Here is a 12,422-nt window from a genome sequence, read left to right on the forward strand (position 1 = left end):
ATTGGTGGAGTTACTCTGCTGTAGATTGAATGGTTGGAGCTAAACTGCTGTAGGCTGAATGAGTGAAGACGAACTGTTGAAGACTAAGTGGGTGGAGTTAAACTGCTGTAGGCTGAATGGGTGGAGATGAACTGTAGTGGACTGAATGTGTGGAGTTAAACTGCTGTGCACTAAATTGGTGAAATGCTAAACTGCTGTATGCTGAAAGGGTGGAGTTAAACTGCTGTAGGTTGAGTTGAAGGATTGGGGCTAAACTGCTGCAGGTGGTAGACTGAATTGGTGAAGTTAAGGCTGAATGGGTGGAGATGAACTGTGGTACACTGAATTGTTGTAGTTATACTGCTGTAGGCTAAATAGGTGGAGTTAGGTGTAGGCTGATTGGGTGGGGCAAAACTGCTAGAGAAAGAATGGGTAAAGTTTGGCTGGATGGGTGGAGTTACGCAGTTGTAAGCTGAATGGATGGGGCTAAACTGCTGTAGGTTGAGCTGAATGGGTGGAACTTAACTGCTGTAGGTTGAGTTAAATGAGTGTGGCTTTATTCTGAAGGGGCTGGGCTAAACTCTTATAGACTAGTCCCTGTTACCCTTTAACATGAGCTAAAGTATTGCAATTAGCATTATGCTAACTGGTGGGAATATACATTTCCATTGCTTGTAGCTACATTAGCTCCTAATCGCAGTGTGAAACAAATAGCGAATAAAAGTGTCAGACTGCAAATGTTAGCGTTTTGTTTGGACTATCGTTTTAATGATGCTTACTGTATGTAGGGTGGAGTGAATGTGCTGCTTTTCATCAGGGGTTTAAAATGGAGGCGTTTATCATCATGTTTAAGTGGACCGTGTTTCTCCATGTGAGCACACACACACACACACACTCACACACACACACACACACACTCAGCTGCTCCCTTCGGGGGGAACAAGGCGCTGTAGGCCAGGGAGAGACAGATGATGGTCTAAAGATTCCATAACGGATATAATTAATCAGCTTCATTCATGTGCACTGAAACACACACACACACACACACACACACACACACACACAAACAAACACAAACAGCAGGATGGTAATAAACCACAGAGTTGGACAGTCATACTGGGGGGCATAAAATATGAGTACAGGAGGAGAACAGGAAAACGAGAGAGGGATAAAAAGAGAGTGTAAAAGAGAGAGAGAGAGAGAGGTTCAGTGATTGTGCTGTTATTAATAGAGCTATTTGAATATTTACGCTGCACAAGCCTCCCACGCCACACTGCCATAAGAACCCATAACGCATGAGTAACTCGCTCTGTGTGTGTGTGTGTGTGTGTGTGGAAACTGTGTTCTGGAACAGACATGTTTTTATCTGCAAAATCAAGCACAACTAGAAAAGTGCATTTGCTGATGGTTGTGTAGCTTAAGTGATTCCGACTTCCAGCCAGTTGCTACAGGATCACTAGGGCGAATCTGCTTTGCTAAATGGTTCCTGTGGTATCCCAGGTGGTTGCTAGGGCACTGCTACATGGTCACTATGATATTTTAAGTGGTTGCTAAAGTGTCCCAGGTGGTTGCAAGGATAGGTGCTATAGTGTTGCTAAGGTGTTCCTGAACAGTTGATATGCTAGGTTGTTAGCTTATGCATTTTGTTTTCAGGATACACAACTATGTCTATTGTACTTAGTCATTGTGGTCTGCAAATTACTTGATGGGGGCACCATGGATCACTTGGCAAACTACCAGGTTGGGTCTTTCAACAGTTATAATTATTAAACCAGCACTGAGCAAACACTGATTTACCCCAAGTCTGATGTATTTGTTAGCGACCTTAAAAAAAAGTGAATGAAGTGAATAATGGGCTACAGTATAGTACAGTTATTGTAATTTATTATGTACCACAGCAATGAAACATGTTTATTGATAGTTGCTATGGTATTTCAGGTGGTTATTGGTCAGAATTTTTTTGAGGTAGAGCAGGAAGGTAAACAGAAAAAGGAGGTCCAGTGTTCTGGACTAGTACATATTTCTGTACAGATTAACATTGGGTAGCGGCATATGTGGCATTACTTAATAGCAGTAGTAACTATCTGAGCAATAAATCAAGTCAAACTGCACCTGAACAGCCATTTAGCCCACACTTGTGCAGTAAAGCTAATAGTTGGGTCAGGTTAAGGATGTATTTTTGTCCCCTTATTGTTTCAACCCCTATATTTTGTTGTCCAGTTGCAGTGGCCTAGACAAAGCTGCTTTTTTATTTTCTCTTTCTTATCAATGATTTTATTACCGCACTTCACCTGTCAGACCTCTAAATCTGCTCTCCATTTTGTTAAGTCCAGTGTTAAGCTGAGCTAAAGGCACTGTTGCCATGTGGGTCAGCCAGATCTCTTCCTGTATGGAAACAGTACTCACCGCTCTCTGGCTTCATCTGTAATTTCTCTAAAGAAAATACTTTTAGTTTTAATAGTTACAGAGTTTTCTGTGTTTCTGTGTCTTTTTCTAGTTATTATGATGAAAGTGTGAATTATGTAAATGCTTCAGTAAAGAGTGCAATAACACAATCTGTTCCAGCACTGCTTTACTACAGGCTAATGATTTGTAAATTTACATTTTTTCAAATAATTTCCAGCTGTAAGCTGTTAACCTTAATTGTTTGCTAAAATTATTTTTTAAAACATTATATATTATGTTTAAAGTTTTTTTTACGATACTAAAATACTTTTTTTCAGTTTTCAGTTAATTTGTTTTCCATTGTACTATTTACAGTTATTAACAGACCTGAAGAGCTTAAATGGCTAAAATAAACTGAAAAAAATGGGGTTTTCTAAAACTTTTGACTGGTAGTGTATGTCAGTATGAACACAAAACAAACCATGACCAAACTTTTATTAATTTAAATTAATTCCAGTGGGTTTCATTTGTCAAAACACTTTCTGAGGTAAAATAAAATACCCATCTGCATTTATGACCACAAACATTTTTTAAGTAGGTTTATGAATGATGATGTACAGTACAGTAATTTATTACATTTCACAGCAATGGAACCTCTGCTGTCTCTGTTCACTTTAACCCAGCTGTCCCCCCTACACACACACACACACACACACACACATTCCAGGAACCGTCAGCAGATACGGCTCACTGTATATAGACACATATCACATCACACCGCCGCTCATAAAGCAGAGCGCTAACACAAGCACGACATCTCACACACATAGCTGCACCAAGAGTAACCTGAACTACTTTCGCCTCAGCACAGTGTGTGGTATCACTTCGCACACTGTGCGCCAGTGTGAAAGTTGAACAGCACTAAAAAGCAGGATGCTGTGACATAGTTCCAGTTTTAGCTGTATAAATATGTTTATAAATGTTTATAAATGCTTATTTACACAACTTTTCCACAGAATTCTGAAGCAAATAAATGTCATTTTTTGCCTGTGCGTGTTTACAGTGATGAAATTAGTGACAAGCTAAAGGTCTAAACGCACCTAAGGCATTTTTGTGAGTCAAATTATTCACACAGGATGTGACTTTAGGAATTTAGAAGTTGCAAAAAGGCAGCATGTGTTTATGAGCATTGATTTAACTGTGTAACAAGGTTTTAATTCACATTACTGTGGAGCTGTGTCTCTATAACAGCTACAAGCTGTGTGCAGAAACTCTTGTGGTGCCCAACACTTTAGTCTTCACAATGAAACGCAATCTGCACAATCTCAAATCACACCATCATTCATACATAGTGCACTACTTAAGCAATAGAACACGAGTAGTTCCACAACAAGTGAACTGTAACAGAATTGTAACTACAAAACGCTGTATGGTTTATACAGGCTTACACCACCAACGTTAGCTTGAAATCAAAATTGAGGGTTAAGGCGGTTGGTAAACGTTATGATCTTGAAATACCGCTAAAATTCTTCTCCCCTGCTCCGCAGAGTTGTCTTCATGTGTAAGCTGTGCGTTTGCAAGCATTTCTGCCTGTTTTCTGGGTGATCTGGTTCAGGCTAGCTATGCCTGCAGGATTGTGGTAAGGTTAGCGTAGCTTGCTTTAGCTCAGCATTCAGACCATTTCAGCTATCAGGCTGCGGCTGATGTGACTGATGGATTGACGAGCCAGCACAGCGGGCTGTGGACGAGCATGCCTTGGCTGGGCATTAGCCTGTGCTAAGCTAATGCTGCTGCTGGAGGTGATGATTCAAAAATGTCTTGAGTGATTTAGTGTGAGAAGGCCGAGCTATTATCACAAATATCAGCACAGTTAGAGCACTTCTCAACCAAACAGATTGTGAGGTCGGAACTAACCGTTGTATAATTAGAGTTACAACATGTTAAACAAACCACTGAAGTTATTCTGTAGGCTGAGCTATGCCCATCAATTTTTAAATGGCAGAAATTAACTGGTGTTTTCAAAAAATAATCCCTATCATGTTCTGTGGTAAATTAATATGATCATACCCTGTATGTTTTATTCTGTGCACATTCCTGTCCTGGGTTTTTTATGAGCATTAGATGACAGCATCTTAAGCAACTTGCATGCGGTCATGCAGTAGGTACCCTTTTTTCATCCCTGTCCTGAGTTCACCACTGCCTCCAATCTGTTTGAATGGGGGAGTGAGCAAAATACTGAAAATCAAATGCTAAATCACTATTTCAGAATCATATTTTAAATCACTGATAAAATCAGATACAAACATCATGAACAGTTTATACCATTTTACTCCACAATGCGCAAAAATGTAATATTTTGGTTTGTTATGGCTACTGCACCTGCGCACATCTCCACAGTAAGGGACAATTTTGCACTAGCATGCAGAATCTCCTCCACTCTCTACATAAGCAGCAAGTTAAATGACTCTTTTTGTTAAAGGTTGGGACTTTATTCTTGAACGAATGCTATGATTAGCATTGCGAGAAATCCCATTCATACTGCAGTCCGTGGAGGGTCTCATTATTAATAAGGTCTCTGAGTAAAGTGACTTTAGAGCAGATATCATCTTTTGTGTATCCTGTTTTGGTGAAAATGCTGATTTGAGACAGGACCTCATAAAGTATACTTTGTAAAAGAGTGAAAGAAGAAAGACTTTCTCTTTAATATTTCTCAGATTAAATGTCAGGAGGGTCTGAACTGTTTTTCAGTAGATTTTGATGATGTAGCTCTGCAGGTGAGGAAGATACATTGTGTTTTTAATTAAAACCTCTAGTTGCCAGTAGTCTCGGCTGCCTGTTACCATACCAGCACAGTGAAGAGCACTGGCAGACTCAAGATGGGGCAACAACAGTCACCCTGTTGCCCCTATGTTTGAAAAATTTTGCTCAAGTCACCTCTACGGTGGCAAAAAAGAGACAAAGTGCCCTACTGACTGCCCTTCTTTTGGGGAAAAAGTGATTGGGTGCCACTTCTTGCAGTAAACTATAATGATGTGCCTCTAGATCAATGTCATACAATGTCATGTGGTGCGCTTAGGTAGATGATTGTTGTTAGTAATAGCACAACGTCATTCCCATTGTGAAACCTTTATTCCATCTATTTATGTTTTCTAAATATACAGGCTATAGGATGTGCTGTAGGTGCCCATTTTAATCACAGCTAGTGAGAACTAAAATTGGCAGAAAATAATCACAAAATTAGAGCTTTTGAGATTTTGAATAATATCTTGTTTGTTTTTTGACAAATCACGATTGGGGTGAAAGGCTTTATAAATGTATGTGTTTGAAACCTAAATCTGACCTGTGAATATATCATGTTCGTGTTCAAATGCCTTAAGTCTACAGTCTGTTAGCATTCCATAGAAAACATGGACACTGTGGTTCTATTAATCTTGATTTGACAAAAATTAAGAGAAAAGTTCCACCATGTTTTAAAATTTTTCAAACCAGAGTCTGCGCAGTAAATACCAGACATTTCTACACATTTGGATCAGCAGATTTTTACCTTGGATACTCGGTTTGACCAGTAAGTGCAGTAAGTTTCAACAGTAAAAGTGCATTTCCTATAAGTTCCACTACAAATCAGCTACTTCATATAATAAACAGAAAGAGAGCAATGCAGGTTCTGCAGACAGACACTTTTAGCCAAACCTGTCAATCACTTAATTCCTAAGTATACGATATACCAGATTAAAAAAAAAAAAAAAACAGATTTCTGGGGGGAGAAAAATGGAAATATTAGCTCGGAATTGGAACTAGACCCTGGAGAGTCATTAAAATATAAGGGGATAGACGTCGCTACACATTATATAATTATAATTTTATTTCTGATTTTTCCCCATTTTCTCCCAATTTGGTTATCCAATTGTCCCACCTCTTTGTGTGTCCCCATCACCGGTGGCACCTGCAACCTTAGGAGGATGCGGACGAGCACACGCCTCCTCTGACACGTGTGAAGTCAATCACCCCTTTTTTCGAGCTGCTGCTGATTAATCATTACCTGAGCGGCAAGCACGCTCGGAGGAAAGCACAGCGGCTAGGTTCCGATTCATCCGGAGAGAGCGCCATCTACCCACCCAGAGGGAGCAAGGCCAATTGTGCTCCCTCTGAGCGCCGGCAGCTGATGGCAAAGCTGCATGAGCTCATAGTGGCAGCGCATTAGACCGCTGGACCACTTGGCGCCCCTGTCGCTACACATTATACTGCAACCTGCCAGTAGAGGCACCAGTCATGGCTTCAAATTCTTTCTTTAATGGGGTGTTAAATGGAGTGTTGCCAATTCAGAAAAGTACATTTACATAAACTCAATCAGAAAAGTCTATAGTTGAAGAGTAATTTGCAGATTCAGCTAGCTATTTCACGCTAATAAACCGCATATAGCGCTACCTACTGTACCAAAGTAGGAACTGAGAAACAGACTAGCATAGTTTTATAAAGATAACAAATGATTTTGATCATTATTGCTAGCTTCTATTGTAATACTAGACTCACATGTTTTGCAACTCATTCAATTTTAAGGACCCTTTGAGCAGTCTAGGCATTCCTTCCTCTCTCTTAAATCCTACATTCTGTACTTTGCATTTGTTACCAAACTTTTTAAGTGTTAAAAAATCCACACAAGCCACCTTTCTACAAATATTAGAAGCTTAAGTTCTTACCAGGTCTCGTCATTTTTGAACTCCAATTCCCCGTATGTGTCCTCAAAGTCCTCTCCACCTCCCTTGGCGAGTCCCTCCACAGTTCGGAAAGGTACGATGACAGTTCCTCTAGCCCCAGATGTCCTCAACACCTTCACCTCCATGATGCCAACGCTCTCGCTTACGTGAACAGACTCACTTTCAAATGTGAAGATGCCGGCGTGGTCATCATCGAGGATGGTAACTGTGGCAACCGCTGGAAATCCTAACACAGCCTTGGGGTAGGGCAAACTGTTCGGAGACAGCACCTCATCCTCCAGCTCCAGGATTCGGACGTTGCTAAGGCGCACAAAGAAGTGCTCATCCTCCTCGAAGATGTCATCATCGATGATGCCGATAGTGATCTCCTTTATAACCTCACCGGGCTTAAACACCACGGTGCCCTCGGTGAACTCGTAATCCGCGCCAGCATTAGCCGAACCATCTTCCGTCTTGTAATCCACATAGATGGTCTTGGCAACATCGCCACCTTTGCGCACAACAGTAATCAGGGCGGCCCCACAGTTTTCCAGGCACTGATATGTGGCAGGCTCGAATGCGATCCTCGTCACAAAGTCCTCTGGCTCCTCGACGTGGACCTCCTGAACACTAGCGCTTCTTTTTGCCTGTTCTGCCACATGTTTTTTCAAGATGTTCCCAGCACCCGTCATCATTCGTGTTGCCTGGATGCGGTAAAAGGCTCTGCTCTTCTGCTGGTGAGAAAGGGCATAGTAGTTGGCCATCTCCACCAGCTGGTCCAACTCCTTCTCTGGGTGCTTCTGCTTGAGGTCCTTCAGGATGCGGATCATGTCCCTGCGAGACTCGTCCATCTCCTTGCCTTCCATTAAGCTTATCAGATTGCTGTTGGCACCATCCATGAAGTGCGAATTCACCATCTTGCCATCCATCTCAATGCCACCCTTGGAACGCTCACCTTCTGTCTCAATGATGACGCCGCGGTGCTTGTCAGTCCTGTACTTCTTGTGGGAGAACTTGTAGAAGAGCAGGCGACGGTCTGCTGCCCAGGCCAAAAGAACGCAGATCGGGAAAAAGGCTAGCGTCACTAGGCCTTCCCAAACCTGCACCACATTGGGTGAGAAGACTGCCAGGATCATGTAGAGCCAAACGTATGCAAAAACGCTCCAAGCGGCAGTAACAAAGAAGACCCGAAGATGCTTCACCTTGCGCACCTCGCCGTCAGGGATCACCGACACACACAGGCCAATGATGACGAACATGTTGAACGCAGCGCTACCCACGATAGTGGATGGCCCAAGTTCCCCTGCGTGGAATTCATGCCCGCATACTTCAATGACAGACAGCATGATCTCTGGGGCAGAGGAGCCCAATGCCATTAGTGTCAAGTTGGACACAGTCTCATTCCAAACCCGGATGGTGGTAGTAGTCGTCTCCCCATTGGGCCTTTTGACCACTATTTCCTTCTCCTGAGAGGTGATGACCTCGATGGCTGCCATGAAGCGGTCGGCAATGATGGAAACCCCCAGGAACATGTAGATCATGGCTACAAAGTACACAATGACCCTGGCGATCTTGTCGCCCATGGAAGGATCTTCGGGGTACCATATGGGCAAGATGATACCCGGTTTGCATTTTGGCGTTGCATCCGTGCAAGTCACATTGGCCGGCGTGTCGGGGGTCGGCACAGCCCGAGCCTCTGCACATACAAAGGCTGCTGCCACAGAGACAAGGCCCAACCAGAGGCAGGTGCGAGTCCCTGGCCGCGCTTGCGTTGTCCTTGAGCGCTCCATGCACCCTCAAGGGTCCGTCCACTCTACAGGTCCTTCTGAGATCCAGAACTGGGTGATCTTTGGTTCCACACTAAGCTCACCACCTGCAGAAGAAACAGAAATGATGAGATGCTGTTTACATAAAACAGGTAACAGTAGCAACACACAGATTCAGATTAGCCAATCACAGTTAAGAACACATAGAGGACTTCACGCAACACTGCGGAGATGCAGACAACTAAGAAAAACTGGATTTTCTCATTCTACATGTCATGTTTTTAATGGCAACATGAGCAAATTAAATCAGAGATCTTCAACATGTTTTAGTTTCCTTTAAATGTTACATACAGTAGTAGCACCAAAAGGTCAAGCAAGGACACCGTTTAATAAACCAGGACCAAGTGGGACTGGAGTAAGGAAAATGGAACATTCCACTGATTCAAAATTTCTTCTTGGAAAGTCAAACTTTTTCAGGGCACTGACCTTAACAAGATGCTTCTACAACTAGATATAACGGCATAGTTTAAGCTCTCTAAATAAGTACTGTTTACTTTCTGTTTATTTATCACACTGTTACTGTCATGCTTAGTACTTAGTACTTACATACTTAGTACTTCCCAGCTAACAGAGAACGCTAAAAGAACATTTAGCCACGTTTTAAAACGGTTACAGAAATAACCAGGAACCAGTATGTTCCAAGAACATTCTAAAACATCACAACATTATTAGAATGTTTCTCACATAACGTTCCCAGCTTGTTGCAGCAACGTTACGAGAACATTTAAAAACGTTAATTACAGATTGTTCTGTTCAGAAACCTTCTACTAACCAACAATTTTTGGCTGGGTTGTCAGTTTATGTTAAATACTTACACATGCAGATGTTGCCTGCGTCACAGAGGCATCAACCTCAAGAACTGACTGTTCATTTGCTGCCTAATATATCCATCCCCTGTCAGGAGTGGAATTACATCATTAACGCTGTTCACTTTACCAGACAGTGGACTTAAGGTTATGGCTGATAGGTTTATAGGAACCTACAGCCTGCAGTAACGTAGCCTTGGGGAACTAAAATCACGGCGAAGGCCCAAAACCCTCACACAGCAACAACACAGCCTCACTCAGCAATGTCCAAAACAACACGCTGACAAAAAACACCCATAGCAGGGGAGGGGAGTGTGTGTTTGTGTGTGTCTGTCTGTAAGAGAGAGAGGGAAACAGAGATATAGAGAAATAAAATTATAAAGGCATGCACAGACTAAAGCTTAGCCGCTCCAGAGAGAAGCTAGAAGACAAAATTAAGACATGAATACACCCACCCACGCACACCTACACATGCCCGCACACACACAGTCATTACTGAGTCTCATGGTGCATCTCCGGAGCTCACAGCGGAGAGCCGAGAATAAAGAAAGCGGCTGCTCCCTCCGCCTGTACAAGCACACTGTAATAATCCTGTTAGTAAGCTTAACTAGCCCTAGCCTCCATGCTAATGCCACATCTGCACGCTTCATTGTGTAGCAGCACGGCTAGAACCGGCCACTGCTGCTCTGACACAACCAACATATAAGATGGTTTTGCTGTTAGCACTGAGAGACAACTATGCGAAGATATGTTCCTCTAGACCAATCAGAGCTCAAGCTTTACACTTAAGTAAAAGTTTTAAAACTACGTAAAGTATAAAAGTAAAAGGAATGTAGGGGGAAAAAATGGCATTAAGAACAAAAGCTTAGGCCACACCACTATAATATAAGTCCTATAATGCACAACCCCCCTTCCCCAAAACACATTTTTCTAAAAGCCATAATGACTAATGTTTTATTAAAATTAAAATTAAAATTAATGTTGATAAATTTGGGATGCACTAGGCTCCCTCTTTCAGCTGCATATATGCCCATTGAAAATGAATGTATTTTAGTACAATGAAAATATATTAAAAAAGCTTAGTTGGGACTTAGCATAGGTGTCTGCACAGATTATCTTTATACTAGATCCTATTAACCAATAGGGTGTCGGAATGCTATATGCTTATACTTCCCATCTAAATACAATCAAATTCATTGATGAAGAGATATTTTGCAATACTGGTGATATTACAAAACATTTAATCAAAAATTAAGTTTCAAGAATACACTACTTCAACAATATGAACAATACATTTTATTTGACGATAAGACTGCATACGATATGATATGGCACACCCCTAATTAAAAAACTTACCAGGTTGTAACAGATGTCAATGATCCAGCATGTAATGATACTAATAATGCACTCCATATATCCTGGACTGAAGTTAAATCTGTCTTTAGTATATATTATTTAATTGGAAATGAGAACAGTGTGATACAAACAGCTAAAAGTTGCACCTGGCTCATATGGTCCTAAAATAAAATCACAGTATTTCAGAGTATTTTTACTAAAACAATATTCAAAAATGTTATGATACGCTAGATAGACAGTTAGCTAAATACAATATGGCACACCTGTCACGCCAGGTATAGCTATTAATCACAAATGAAAACAATATGATTTACCATGATATTGATATTTGGCCCAATTCTATTTACTAGGCTGGCTTACAGTAACAGTTACAGAGTTGGAGACTGTATGAAGAGACTACCCACTTCTTTTTTTATAAGAGCCCACCCACTTCTTATCTCCATCATTATATCAGGAAATTACTGTAAACTGCTACAGTGAGTGAGTCCAAAATGAAAGGGGATAAATGGAGCTAAACAGCTAAAATCTCACATTAAAATAGTCCACTTGGCCAAGATATTCACTGGATTTTGCAAAGTAGAATAATGTATTTTGCTATAAAAAAAAACAATATCTTTTAGTTCTTTTGACAGTAAACAGGTTTTAGTCAGTAACAGTGCTGCATAACTGCTACTATGAGCTGACTGGTTGGTGAGCTGATACTGGAGTTAAAGCCAGAGCTCGTTTCAGGCTTTTAGATTAAGTTTAAAAGTTTAAAAAAATATCTATTTAGTACTGAAACATTTGATATTGTTCTGTGCTGAGAAAACTCACTCCAAGTGCTCTCTGATTGTAAAACAAAGCCGGAGGAGATTCTGAAGTGCGTATTCTCCTCTATATCAGAGATTCTCTGCTGTAGCTCATCTGATTTTGCACAATTTACTAGTCCCCATCACACTGCATTGTTGCATTACCCACGCCCCTTCAGCCCCCCAAATGCAGAGACACACATGGCTGCATTAGCCACGCCTCCTCCAGTCCGGTACATTGCAGCATTAGCCACGCCCCCTCCAGCCCGGTGCACTGGCACTGAGGGTCTTTTTTTACACTCCAGCAGAATAATCACAGTCATTACGAGTTAAATGAGAGTGTGTGAGGACAGCCTACAGGGAATGCCACAACCTTTATTACAGTACAGAGAACTGCACACACACACACACACACACTGTTCTCAGTTGTCTGTTACATAGAAAAGCAGTCTCGTCACATTCAGCTGCTTCTGATGTATGACACCAAAACGACAGAATTCAAAAATATTTTATAATAAAATCAATTAAATAAGTATATAATCAATATACTTACGGCACTGACTGAAACATACCATAACATGGTACACC

The 12,422-nt window shown here is 41.4% G+C and overlaps 1 protein-coding gene across 5 annotated transcripts in view; it reads right to left on the minus strand.

Moving 5' to 3' along the window:
• Positions 1-12,422, minus strand: part of slc8a3 (solute carrier family 8 member 3) — a 79,452-nt gene that overhangs the window by 32,189 nt on the left and 34,841 nt on the right. For all 5 annotated transcript variants that reach the window (XM_007247573.4, XM_022685027.2, XM_007247571.4 and 2 more), the window contains exon 2: positions 7,062-8,931. In XM_007247573.4, the coding sequence (XP_007247635.2) occupies positions 7,062-8,848 (1,787 nt within the window). In that variant the 5' untranslated portion in view covers positions 8,849-8,931. The remainder of the gene's footprint in view (positions 1-7,061; positions 8,932-12,422) is intronic.

The sequence above is a fragment of the Astyanax mexicanus genome, chromosome 7 (assembly GCF_023375975.1).
Source record: "Astyanax mexicanus isolate ESR-SI-001 chromosome 7, AstMex3_surface, whole genome shotgun sequence".
NCBI lineage: Eukaryota > Metazoa > Chordata > Actinopteri > Characiformes > Acestrorhamphidae > Astyanax > Astyanax mexicanus.